The sequence below is a fragment of the Eleginops maclovinus genome, chromosome 8, assembly GCF_036324505.1.
Source record: "Eleginops maclovinus isolate JMC-PN-2008 ecotype Puerto Natales chromosome 8, JC_Emac_rtc_rv5, whole genome shotgun sequence".
Lineage (NCBI taxonomy): Eukaryota > Metazoa > Chordata > Actinopteri > Perciformes > Eleginopidae > Eleginops > Eleginops maclovinus.
The window spans coordinates 15963768-15977975 of NC_086356.1; the positions used below are offsets into that span (position 1 = coordinate 15963768).

The 14208-nt window shown below is 40.5% G+C and overlaps 1 protein-coding gene across 2 annotated transcripts in view; it reads left to right on the plus strand.

The window, feature by feature from the left end:
• Nucleotides 1–2543: 2543 nt before the first annotated feature.
• The window catches only part of LOC134868038 (synaptic vesicle glycoprotein 2C-like), a 59032-nt gene continuing 47367 nt past the window's right edge, over nucleotides 2544–14208 (plus strand). For both annotated transcript variants that reach the window (XM_063888906.1, XM_063888905.1), the window contains exons 1-2: nucleotides 2544–2742; nucleotides 10563–11393. In XM_063888906.1, coding sequence (XP_063744976.1) covers nucleotides 10787–11393 — 607 coding nt within the window. In that variant the 5' untranslated portion in view covers nucleotides 2544–2742; nucleotides 10563–10786. The remainder of the gene's footprint in view (nucleotides 2743–10562; nucleotides 11394–14208) is intronic.

The following is a 14208-nucleotide window of genomic DNA, read 5'->3' on the forward strand; positions in this document are numbered from 1 at the left end:
TGCTTTGGCAGCGTTTAACTGCTTTACTGTTTCCAATCGTTCAACTTCTCTACGCTTGGCCTCTATCACCCTTTGTCTCTCTGCATTTTCAGCCTCAAGTTGTTCGAGTTCCTTGATTTGACGTTCTTTCTCCAACAGTACCTGCAATGCGGCTTCATTGGCGGCGACTTCAGCAGCAGCCTCCTTTCTGTGAGCAGAATACTGGCTTGAACGTCTGGATGTGACATTTGAGTTGTTTCGAGATTGAACTGAAGACCTGGTGGACTTTGGCTTGCTATGGTGAGAGATATTTGTTCTATCTGATGCTGTAGACTTAAACACAGATTCTTTATCTCCCTCTTTCCTGTCTTGTTTTTCAATCCCTTGATCTTCATTAGTTTCTGTGTATAGATAACTTCTAGCAGTTTTAATTATTGTCTTTGTTACTGCTTTACAGGTGTCTATTCTGCGACGTGTGTCGGGGTCTGAAATGTCAATGCGCCTCAACTCTTCATAAATATCATTCAGCTCCCTTGTAGCATCACTTACATTAGTGATGTGTTCATGCAGCAGGCTGTCTGAGCACGCTCCACTCAGCCCTCCTTTAGCATCCTTAATGACTGCTTTCAAATTCTTATAGCTCTTCATGAATCGATGTTCAACCCTTTGGACTTGCTCTTTGTGCAACTCTTGGCCCTTTTCCGTTAACTTGCGAGCTCTTTGACTTCTTTGTGGCTCTGGCGAAGAAGCGTGGTAAGCAGCTTCGATGCCTTCAGATGCTTGTGGTTGCGTGTCTGTCCCATGCTGCGGCATGTCTTCACCACTACCATTTATGTCACTCTCAGAGAAAAGTTCTATGTCTGACATTTTACTTTGATTACTTCAGTAAAATTTAAATGTTATACTACCCTTACACTCCCCCGCCCCCCCCGCAGCTGCTTCCTTGGTTGCTACGTGGACGGCGATAAACGATGCACCCGCGGCGTGGAGAAGCTTCATCCCGACCGTGGATCACCGTGCTCTAGCGTCGTTTCCTCGGCTACTCTCGCGAAGCAGTCGAGTTCTCACTGTAGCTCCTCTAGTAGTAAGCATGAGACCTGAGATCGTTGAAAAACAGGGTTTATTGCAGTCTCCGACCGACCCGTGAGAACTGATGAAAAAGGAAAGTAAAGAAATAATCATATAAATTAATATGCTAATTCAGAGCTTGTAGCTTAATGTAATTAAACGAATACACCAATAAACACACCTCGTAGGCTGCACACTACCAAAGGGCTTAATCTTGTCTTGTCTTCTTTCTTCGTTTTCTTTGTTTACATTAATGTTGTAATCTTGTCTTGTATCCTTTCTTTATTTACATTAATGTTGTAATTCTTTAAATTGACTTAAACTTTACCTAGTGTGGAGACAACCGGCAGTGTTATTTTTCCCTTGTCATGCTCTGCCGGGCGGTGTAACATTAAAAGGGTACCGTGTAGAAACGCAAAACAACTAATGAGCCCGCCTCAACTGAAAGCCAGGTAGGAACCAAAATGAATAAATGCGAATGTATTAAATTAAGATGTGAGGCGGTTACATCCTGTATATTTCCTGCATCTTTACTTGTCATGGGACCACTATTTTTTCACTAAGAGCAAATGTGCACGCTAATAAGGTGTCAATCAAGTAATTACTGTACTCAAACAACAAAACCATTTTAAAAGTATTTTGATGACCGAACACATCTACACATTTTCTTTATTTTTCAAGCAAAAACACTGTTTTTCCCCATTGTCCCAGTTTATCAATGTTAGGATTCAACCCGATAGTGAATCAAATATCTTAAACGTGTGTGAGTGCTTCTCTGGCAAATCAATTTGGATAACATTCCTTTGGGCTTGGAGAAATTGTGATTTTTCTGTATATTCTGACATTTCATAGATACTGACAATCATGATGATTGATTAACAGTAGACAGTTTGTCTAGCAAACACTAAATCAGCAGAGATAACACAAATGGGCTGTATTAAGACTAAGATGACGATTAAGATCACTATGAATCTTGCTGGGTAAATTCAGTTCTGTTGTGATTTAGAATCACACACAGGCCTGAATTATACACATTCAAACATCCACTTGTTGAGGGTGTCAGATGTACAATATGATGTTGTTGAGGTAATTTGAAGTAGGCTAATACAATCTTGATTTTACTTGAAAATATCTGCTTTTAAACTGAAAGCAGATTACTTTTATATTTACATTTGACTTCTGGCAGTGTAGCACTTGTACAGTGGTTTTAAGTTGACGTTGCAGACTCAGCTACAGTCCGTCATCCCTCAGTAAACTTCTTCCCAGGAGTCACATTTCAGCTCAATCCTTCCTCTTTGTTCTCATCCGCTCTTCAAACTCAGCAGTGTGTGATGCGGCCAGCCTTCCTGCATCAATGAGCTTTCACCATGTTGTACTGAAATATACGGAAAAATGCACACTATTGTCCGTGTAGGATGCTTGCCTACTATTGATTCAGTCTGCCTATTCCCCTGCCTCCTCCCCTCGCCTCCTCCTCCCCCCCCCCCCCCCCCCCCCTTACACACTCACGCTTCCCACCTCCCCTCAGCCTCTCTCGTCTTCCTCGGACTGCAGCAGAGAAGCCGCTGCATCGAAGAAGACAAGAAACAAGAAATCTCGGCACGATGCTTTCTATCTCTGCCGCTTCATAAAGAGGAAAACCGGGGAGCGGTGACTCATCGAGCTCGGTACGATGCATCTGGTCCTCTGCAGGCTGTGAGTATTTTCTTTGCTTTTAAAATCTGCAAAACTAGCCTATAACTTCACCCCTCTCCGCACTATAGTGAAAACAGATCGAATCTTAATCCGCCTTTTTTTGGATCATTTAATATGTAAGATAGAAAAAAGGAATGTCGCATGCACCTAGGAAAGTGCTTACTATTTTGTCAAGGGAATATAATTGTGAATACAGTCACAACGTGCACATGATTGATGGAAAAGTTGGGGAACTTTTTGAGTTTTCCACCATAAGCATTATTAAAAATGTATATCACATAAAATCAAAAATATGTAGGCTATTATAAATGACAGCATATTCTTAAACACACCCGATAGTCATACATTAAATGTTAAAGATAACATTCGAAATTGCACGAATTACAAAATAACGAAATGATTCAACCGATGATTTAGTGACTTCACAGATGTCACACGTGTGTGTCGTGGTCGTGGTGAATGATGTTAGGGTGTTACCATCCTTTCGTGCTCAATGGTCGCGGAAATATGAGTTGGCTCACACGCACGGAGGAGGCATCCCCCGTGTTTTCCCGTCTGCAGGCAGAGTTAATCTGCAGTGAGAGGACAGATCCATCCATAACTCAGAAGTCAGTGTTCGGTGCAGTGTGTGTGTGTGTGTGTGTGTGTGTGTGTGTGTGTGTGTGTGTGTGTGTGTGTGTGTGTGTGTGTGTGTGTGTGTGTGTGTGTGTGTGGACAGTTTCCTCACTGTACAGCGCACTGTGGGGAGGATTGATTTCCACATGCAGCAGGACAGCCCAAAATATAATTATGGGACGCGACTACGTCAAAAGACTCCGCGGTGATTGATGCTCTTTCCTCTACGTGCTCTGTGGGCTGTGCTCAGTCGGTAGAGCCGCTGCAGTATAGTGAACCCTGCAAATGGAACAAAGAGGAGGAAAGTGAGAGATGAGTTTTAGCATAAAGCTGTCCCAGCGAGCTGAATGGGAAGTGACGGGTAGAACAAATAAACAGGTGTTTGCTGCATGGCAGTTTTTCCATCTAGATCAGGGTTTGAATAGATATTTTTCAAACATCCTAGCCAGTAAATTAATGTTTGCCTTAAGGCTTGTCTACATCAGTGTTTGCTTTAGCCCAGCAGCTGACAATGCATCCATCTATTCAGTCTACCTGACCATTTATCAATATCTCTGCTCTATCTAAACACAAAAGAAGGTTTGGCTTGTTGCATGGGTCTGCACCACATTATGGTGAGGGCCTGGGCAGAAAGCCAAGCCATGATATCTGTCATTCAATCAAGGGCCTGGAATTGAATAGGGGAACATCATTTAGTCCTTAAATATCCAACCAAAAGAAGGTTGTTCCCGAAGAAGACATGGGGATTCGTATTGGAAACACAGTGGAGGGTTTCCCAAAAAGTCTCCTTGGTGTAGTTTATTTTGGTTGGATTTATACCATATGTTGCACTCTATGACTCTTCAGGTGTTCATTAGTTCCGCTTTCAGTTTTTACATGTCAACAAAGGTGAGGATATAGTCAACATTTAGGGAAACAAGGGGGATCAGATTGTATAGAAGTCTATGAGAAAATGACTCGCTTCCTCTTTTACCTCATAAAACGTTTCCTGAAAAGTTGATGGTCTTCTTCAATACAGCATGAGAATGATGAAGAGGAAAATATATGACAAAGCAGCTTATGCAATTTTTGTTAAATATTTTAACCCTTGTAACTGGTGTTTTCAGTTAATGAAAGTTAATTATAACATTTTGGCCTTTTGAAATATGTTTTTAAGGTTCAGTTTTACCCTGCTCTTCACTTTTCTCATCTCTTCTGGTTCCAAAGAAAAAGATGAGGCCAGATAAAACCAAGTAGGTTATGGCCGAAACTTGAGTTCAAAATAGTAGTCCTTTTAACAATTGGTGATGTCAACGTGTGTGTGTGTGTGTGTGTGTGTGTGTGTGTGTGTGTGTGTGTGTGTGTGTGTGTGTGTGTGTGTGTGTGTGTGTGTGTGTGTGTGTGTGTGTGTGTGTGTGTGTGTGTGTGTCTGTGTGTGTGTCTGTGTGTTATCAGGAGGAGAATCCAATTTAAGTGCTGAGTTGTTTGAATGTTCCCTATGCAGCAGTGCATTTGTGAATGGAGTACAGGTGTGTTAAGTGGATATCTGAGCTCGAAGGCATGATGCTGCTGTAGTCTGTGTTCATTACTTTAATCTAAATCTCTGCTCCACTTCTTTCCTGCAGTCATGCTACTTCAACAGTCTCCTGAGGCAGCATGTTTGGGAGGTGTCCTTCATGAGCCTGTTGTTAAGAAGTCAGTGCAACATGTCTCAGATTTCAGAAAATTCATTTTTAGATACAGTACTTGGGTATATTTTAATTAAATAAACAACAAATATTTTTTTTAAAGCCTCCAGACCTGCAATCAGCTATAAAAGGATGACACTCTTGGTGTCTTTGCCATTTTAGTGAAGCTTACTTGTCTTAATTTTTTGGGTAAAAGTCAGGTGTAAGGCTTGTGCCAACAGCACTAAAGCTGAAATATAAGACAGAACTCATCTTGCATATTGAGCTGTATCATTAAAGGAAGGTCTACCACTATTTCTGTCAAAACCTAAACCTCTCTTGTGTACCATCTGCTCTGCTTGGGGTGTTGTATTCACATGAGGTGCAGTCACAACTGCCCACTGCAGCCATCTGCGGGCACTGCAGAATGCCTGTAGGGCTCTGCACACACCACTTGCATTTACATATTGACGATTATGCAGAACCATGATATTATCTGTGCAACTTGTACGTTTCAATTGCATTTCCTCACTTCATAAAACTACTTGTTCAGACAACGTTTTTTGGATGCACTCATTTCCTTCAGAATATACTTTCAATTTCATCCAGAACTTTCCAGAGTATGCACCTGCAGAGTGTATGTGTGTGTGTGCGTGCTTGCATCGGTGTGTGTGTTCTGCATGTGTGTTGGCGTGAGTGATTAATGAACATAGCTGGATGGCGTCAGCGGGCCATGACAGCACGACTGCGAGCAAATCATTTTTCCCCTCTCTGCGGACTGCTGATTCAGAGCTCGCATGAATTTTTGCTGATGGCTCAAATCACATCATAAGGGTTTTGTTATAAAAACCCCAATCACAGCATCACAGCCGAAAGCCATGTGAGCCACCAACGGCAATAAAAGCAGTCATAAATGTTATTCTCTGTTTATGGGGGGCAAGGCTAAGGTAGCAATTGAAATGTGGTAGCTTCTTGTAAAAGTGTGTGTATTTTTCTGTGTTGTCAGAACGCTAAAGGCTATATAGGTACGTTTCTTCTAAGACAGGACATTTGGACTTTAAATAATTATTTCTGTAGCTCAAAGTGCATGAAAAGACTTCTAAATGTCAGCATTAATGACAATTTGCATATGGAGGAGCTTATCATGAATAATGAAATGTCAACAGAAGAGAGATAGCTTTCATATTCAATATTGCCAACAAGGCATTGACTTTGAAATTCTTGGCGCACTCAGATGAGAGGATGGAGAGAGTGAGCAGGAAGAAAGAAAAGAAGTGAAGAGAGATGGAGAGAAATGGTGAGAACACCAGCGATCAGCATGGAGGAGGTAAATTGAGACCAGCGATTATACACTGACCGGGCTGCCTGTTATGCACCATTATTAATTTCCCTTTTTTATAGAGAAGTTCTCTCAGAGTTGCAGTGAGCTGATTGGTTATTTTCTTCTTGGCCATTTGGTGCAGGAACTCTCAGAGCATAGCATGAGGTTTATCACAGTTTGACCTTTAAGTCTCAGACGTCAAGCACTCAGCTGGAGGAGCTGCAGCGCTGGAAATTAGTTCAGGGAAGTTTGCAAAGAGAACTGTGCTCGGGTAGAAAAAACATGTCTATCCCTGTAATAGGAACTGAGACTTTCAGCAATGTTAAAAGTCAACATTTAAGAGTTTAAATAGGTAACAAGACTTGTGTGGTCATAGGACACAATGTTACTGTATGAGCTTCTTAATCTTACACTGTTTTTTTAACCATGTGTTAGAGAAAGCTTTATGCACAATTGAAAACAAAAGTAATTTTTCAGTCAATTCCAATTTGGATCTTTGTGAAAAGAATGCTACCTTTAGCTGCTATAACTGATTTATTTCTCGGTGGTGAGGAAACAAGTGCTAGAACCAGCACATTAATTAGCTTAGTCTTGCATGAAAACTGTAATGCAGCTGAAATAGGCTGCATGGCCCACTCCAAAGTTTAAGTATATGTCTACTACAAGAAATTAAACATAACTTAATCATAACTTTATCTAAAGCCAGGATAACCATTTCCCCTGGCTTCCAGTCTTCATGCTAAGCTAATCATCCCCCAATCTCACTAAATAATGCCAATCTTTTCATCTTACTCTCAGCTAGAAAGCACAATGCTGTTATTTTAGTAAGGATGGTGCCATATATTGAGCATTCACTCTCTTTTTAAAGACACTTGAATTAAAAGAAAATAAGAAAAAGCTGAAATGTGATACCACCAAGTTATAAACACCTGACCAATCAAGCAGCATTCATTTTACTACTGACTTAAAAAATGTCACGTTGGTTTTATGTTTCAACTCCACTGATGTGGGAAGTGACGCAGTGTAAATCCAAACAGCAGCCGGTCTTCTTATTTAATATCCTTAAGCCATAGGATGGTGGGATATTTGGCCAGGGGGGAGTCAGTGTCTCATCATCTAACTGTGAACAAAGTTAGTTAAAACACATTTCATACTTTATTTTATTACTGCATTGCACCAAAATCTCCTGGGCTGCTGTACGCCGCTGTGGAGCCCCGGGGCCTGTACAAATGACAGATCCCGAATGATGTTTTATCTATTCCTGCAGAGCAAAGGTGAGCAGAAACACCATAAATCAACCTGCCATGCTCTGTTTGGGCACTTAACCCAGTCCCTACCTGAGAGTAGGCTTTCCTCTCCAGGGAATGCAGATACAAATACAGTAGAATGTTAAGCCTCATATAAAAAGTGTTATATTTATTTCTCTATACTTACTTATCACAAGACTATATGGTTGCATCTGTATATGGATCATTTCACAGATTATATAAGTCCTGTTTCAGGTTATCTGGCACTAAATACTGTTATTCCTGAGATCAATAGCTAAGTTAACAAGATGGATTGAGCTGCAAACACTTAATGCATTATTTGTTGAATTTATTATTACTTGGGATGGCCGGATCAGTTTGTTTGATTTCGATCCAAGTCCTTTAATAATTTATATTATCTAAACCGAATCTGATCTTATGTTTTAGTATCGGATTTTCATTTAATCATGCCCCTGACAAAAGGGATTAACATTAATAGCCTTCAAAACTGCACACAATATGTTTAATAAACTACTTGATCCAAAAATGAGGAGCCTTTATTACAAAATATTAACACATGAAATGTAGTGATGCATGATAAGTTAAAATTGGGGGAATGCAACTCTTGAAACTGATGCAAAGCGACCCACTAAAGAGAAGACATGTCCCTCTGTTGCAGTTGTAAGGACTTCAAAAACCCCTTGCACTTGTACAATTCAAATCATCTTTTTAATGTATGTTTTAATTTGTATCATCTTGGAGTATTTAATGTTATGTTTAAGAATATTAATGTCAGATTTTAGCAAGAGAAGATGCTTGGTACATTCCAGTCCAATAGCCATGAAATGCTACTGTACACGTCTTTTGCATGTTCTGTGGTTTTCCTTTTGTTCTGTCTGTAGTGTGTATTTCTTCTGTCAGTAACCGTATTGCTGAAAGGCTTTGAGTGTAATGTGTGGGCCCACAGCCTGCTGGTGTTTCTCCTGTGGCCGTCTGTTGGTCTGATGCTTGCTGGCTGCAGTGTGACAGACAGACAGCTTAGGCCCCATGTGTTGACAGGTCTTCTGAGGGGCCACGCCAGGACCGTATTAAGGAGCCTTAATGGGGTTCAGTCATACAAGATGACATGTATTCCCTGACCTGGAACATGATTCAGACATGAATCAGCTCTGACAGAAAACAGGTCCTCAAAAGCCAAATTTCCCAAAATCAAATTTCTGAAGGTGTAGTTCAAATGAATAAGTGATACAGGGTATAAGGGATATTTATGAAACTCAACCTAGTCCAGTTCTGTTTGACTTGACACAAATGTGCACTGAATTAAAAAAAAGGCTATTTGTGTCACAATACATACAACACAAGCCGATGGAAACTGCAGGTCTGGGTAATAGCTATCTGTGTGTTTGTTACCTCATATGATCCTTACTAATCTACAGTTTTTTCAGTATTATAGCTTTATCGCGCACGCATATCAAATTGACAGCACTTTTTTATGTTACAATAACTATTTACCTCTTTAAAAATGAAATCAGTACCCAAATCTGAGTACTAAAACATAAAAATCATGCAACCTTAGAGCTTTCTTTAACTTTTGAATTACGTCGATATTAAATGCAATATTAATAATTAGAAGATAAAGGAATATCAATAAGATGTTTTCTATAGAAGGGTATAAGAAATCAGAAACATGTTTAAACCATTGAAATGAAATGATAATACTGTACATGTTGTTGTGTCTTGTAACAGAGAGTGTGTGGGAGTCTTGTACAGAGTGGGGTTTAAGATGATTTCTTGAATTCAGAAGCTGGATTAAGTGTGATCGGTCTCTCTGATGCTGAAGGTCTGAGGATGTATTACAATACATGTTCTGTCTGGGTGAAAGTTAAAACCACAAATGCACTGATGCATGTTATCACCTTTGAAAGTCACTGCGGTCCAAGTCCAAAGCAGTGTTGTTGAGTTGGGGCGGGGGGGGGTCACCGTGACTTTTCAGATGGCTGCTGTGTTTTTGTACACAATGCGGAGATGTTGCAGACCCACAGAGGTCACAGTGACTGGACTGAGGTCTTGTTAATGAATGCAGTGATGACCACAAGCTGTTAGACTTCTTCAATAGTAAGACCAACTGCAGTCAGGTCATCAGTAAACTAACAATAGGAGAAATCACTATTAACTATAGAGAACTACAGTTCTCAGTGGGTTTATTATATTGTGAGAGACACAGTTGAGACTCCAGAAATACTATTAGGACACAAGCTGTAGTAATGGTGTTCCTTAGTTAGCCAAGTTTGCAGACAGACCTATTACTGGTACAAAATGTAGCTTTTTTTGCAATCAATCAGTTGTTTGGACTGATTTTCAACTAAATGGGATCATTGGTGGCCCTCTATGAAGTACATGTTTTTCTCTGTACTAAAAAAGGACATACTGTAGTTCAGCAACACTGCGATTAAAGTTGTTGTTTTGTAAGAAGTTGCACTCTATCTAATTTCTTATAGAAGATTTGTCTCTACTCCAACAAGTCAACAAAACCTGCTGTTAGGTACATCTAGCTGTTTATATCCGTAGATAAGATCTCTGCAAAAAGTCTAAACTTTGTGAAGCTATTTTCCTCGGCAAATGTAAAAAATGTTCTCATTCAAATATTTTTTATGGTTTTTGAGAATTGCATTTCATTATATTTATAGAGGTTTGTAATACTGTTTTTGAGAGCATAAATAGGGCAATTAATTGTTGTTGGGTGATGCTAGCATTTCAGGTTCTCACAGAGTGAAGAGGTTGTTTTTATGTTTTGAGAGTGTTTTAAGTGTGTAAATGTATCTTTTGTTAAAGCCCTCTTTGTGAAGCCTTTCTATTGCATCAGTATATTGCACCTTGTATCAGTTTGGCCGTGTTTGAATGCTGTTTTGCAGGATTGTTTTTTATCTGCAGTTATGAAGCTTTTATCTTTTAATCAGGCTAAATGTTCTTTTTCTTTTTCTGTCCCTACAGGCTGGTGATCTCCTTGGCTGAGCTCTGACAGGACAGAGGATCTTTCAAATTTGAGATATCGGCTCATTACTCAATCATTGGTGTCCTGACTGGCTTTTCAGCACTAATAAACTGCCTTGTTCTGTCAAGAAAGGAAGGAAAAATAACTTTTGTAGCACCTTGTGGAATAAATCTCAATAAGTTTCATTTAAGAAACTTTAAGTGCCACATTTTCTCGTGCCAAGATGGATGAAACGCACAACAACAGGATTTCCTTGGCAAAAGGTGCCAAGGACATCGCTAAGGAAGCCAAGAGGCAAGCTTCAAAAAATGTAGGAAAAGCTGTTGATCGTGCCTCAGATGAATACTCGACTCATCGCAGCTACAACCGTTTTCAGAACGAGGAAGAAGACGAGAACAACTACAATGCTAACGGTCAGCACGGAGGTCACTATGCTGGCAACGCAGCCAACGATGAGGAAGGGGCCTCCAGTGATGACACAGAGGGTCACGACGATGAAGATGAGATCTACGAGGGGGAGTACCAAGGCGTCCCGGCCCACAATGAGGGGAAGCTGCGGGACGGTCAGGTGGCTCTGGGTCAGCCGGTTTCTGATAGCCTAAAGAGTCGCAAGGAGCTGGAAAATGAGAGACAGACGGACGAGGAGGAGCTTGCCCAGCAGTACGAGCTGATCATGCAGGAGTGTGGCCACGGGAGATTCCAGTGGCAGCTGTTTTTCGTCCTCGGGCTGGCGCTCATGTCTGACGGCGTGGAGGTGTTCGTGGTCGGCTTCGTCCTCCCCAGTGCTGAGACAGACATGTGTGTCAAAAACTCTGGTGCTGGATGGCTGGGTAAGCTTTAAAGAGGACATATAATGATCATTTTCAGGTTCATATTGGTATTTCATCCTCTACTGTGACATGTTTTCATGCTCAAATGTTAAAAAAGCTCTTTCTCTTTCTCATACTGCCTGTGCAGCACCTCTTTTCACCCTCAGCCCAGTCTTGGTTAGCTGACTGGCTCTGTTGTGATTGGTCAAGAAGAATATACCCTTAATCGTCCCACAGGGGAAATTTACATTGAGCATTTAACCCATCAAAGTGGGTCAAAAAATTATCTACGGCACCCAGGGAGCAGTGTAGGGAACGGTGCCTTGCTCATGGACACCTCGGTAGCAGTCGGAGACTTGAACCAGTGACCTTCCGGTTCCCAGGCCAAGTCCCTATGGACTTTGCTGCCACCGCCCACCGATGTCACAACCCCTTAGCCTATCATGTACAATGTGTTGGATCTCTAGAGGTGCGAGTGTTTCATAGTGATATACTTATTTTACAGAAGTAGGCAAAGGAGTCATATTGAGCAGTGTGTGGGAGAGAAACTCCTGGGAACTTTAGGATTTAGGCCTTTGCAGACCATTTACATGCACAAAAACCTATAGAACATACTACATAAAAAGGGAAACCCCCAAAGGGCCCCTTTGATTGGGTAACAGTGACAGCCAAACTCAGCATGTTGGAAGTAGTGCCTGTGTTCAGTGATGATAAAGAGGAAACAGGTTGCAGCCAGTATCGATATATTGGTTGAAAGCACTTCACTTTATCAGTATTGCTGTGAATTTGAATGTAAACTGTCTGAGATCCAGATGTATTGCCAAAACTCGTGTTTCTGCTACACAGTCAAGACCCTGAATATGTTTTTGGTGAGTGACAGTGACCTTTATGTATACTGAACCATCTGAAATTCATCTGACAATCCTAGCAGACGCCTAGTGAAAGCTAACTTTGCAGGCATGGAGATGGATACTAAAACATGAAGATACAGAATATTTGGGGTGAAACTAGATTAATCAGTTTCCCTGTTAGCACCCTGCTCGAGATGAGTGTGTTTATGAAATGCATGGAGAGGAGTGATGGGTGACACTTTCAACTCTAATGTAATTGCTTTAGGAGCTTACTAGTGGGTTGTCATGGCACCAGGTATTTGGATACATGAGTGGGAGGCGTGTTAAGCTACTGGAAAAGGATCTCTCCCACACTCAGGAAAAGTTGTAAATGCCACTAACGTGTTTGTATGTTTGTGTGCGATTTGGCTTCATTATTTGTCTCCATCATTCCAAAAATATTTGCATAGCAAAGACCATTTCTCTAAATATATTACCATAATAAAGTCACCTATTACTCCCATATAAAGGTAAAAGAAAGATAAAAATCCCCTTCTATTTTTGGTCGTTTTACCATATGGTTGTGTAGTTTTATAACCTAAAAGAGAATGTCTATTGTGTTTGTCTTTTGGGAGTAGAAAGGCTTATTATTCACCTAGATTTCACCCATATTCTGACTCATCTCTCAGTGGGAGACAGGAGGGAGAAAAATAAAAGGAATGACTCATTTTACCAACTCGCTCACACAGCGCATAGATAAATGATGTGTATATAGTTTCAGCTTTGTATGAGGAGTAATCATTCCACAGTACACATTGGTGTTTTTCTCCGTGAAGGTCAATGGCTCTACAAGTGGACAATAAGAGCCTCCTCAGTGGACATCTGGAAAAAGAAATGATCTTCAAACACAGACAAATCTGGTAACAGAACAAGCTTTAGCTCAAATTATGTATGGGGCTTTTATTATAGTGAGTGCATAAATCATTCACAATAAATAATTCCCTTTTGCAAATGATTGAAATACAGTGTACAACACTTGAATTACAACCAGCCGTAGTAGCACGGTACGGAATGTTGCAGACTGGTAGGATTTTGTTTTGGGCTGGATCATGTTCTGTATTAAATCCACAACTCACAGAAAAATAGATATTGATTTGGCATGAAGGGGTTTTCCAGCTGTGTGCAGCTTTTAGGTCAGGACTTCTGCCAGGAAATGTGTGTGTGTGTGTGTGTGTGTGTGTGTGTGTGTGTGTGTGTGTGTGTGTGTGTGTGTGTGTGTGTGTGTGTGTGTGTGTGTGTGTGTGTGTGTGTGTGTGTGTGTGTGTGTGTCTGTGTGTCTGTGTGTCTGTGTGTTGTGTTATTTTTTTTAAATAACACAATTGTGCATTGTGTGCATGTATCCAAATAATTATTAAACATCTTTAGTTTGGTGAAATACTAGTATCCATATATATCAGACTTTGTTTTTAGCATAAAAAAGATATGATAAATATATTCTTATTGACTTTTCATTCTGTGATCAGATTGCTGGTTATCCTCTCTTAAATGGGAACATTTATTAGTTAAACCAACCCAAACTTAACTTTTCCCTAGTTAATTCCTTACATATAAAGTGTTTCCTATACCCATGACCCCCAAAAAAATGACAGAAGTGCCCTATTGTTTCTTTCAAACAGGTACTAAAAAGCTGCAATTTAGTCCATTTACATTAACACTTTTATAATACATTCATTTATTCAATTTCCTCCGAAAGGCATTCCATCATTAGCATGCATCACAGGCATTGTGTCTCCGATAATCTACTCTAAATACTGTGCCATATTCAGACAACAGATATCTCTTTGGCATTATACAAAAGGTGAGATGCTATTCAGATATGAGAGGGTCCAGGGTTTCTTTTTCCTCCGTGCTCTCGTCTGTCCTCTCTGCAACCCTGCAGTAATCCCTCTCTTACACTCTCTCCGTGTCTCGTAGAAGGCGATCTGAAGATATGGGCTGGAGTTTAA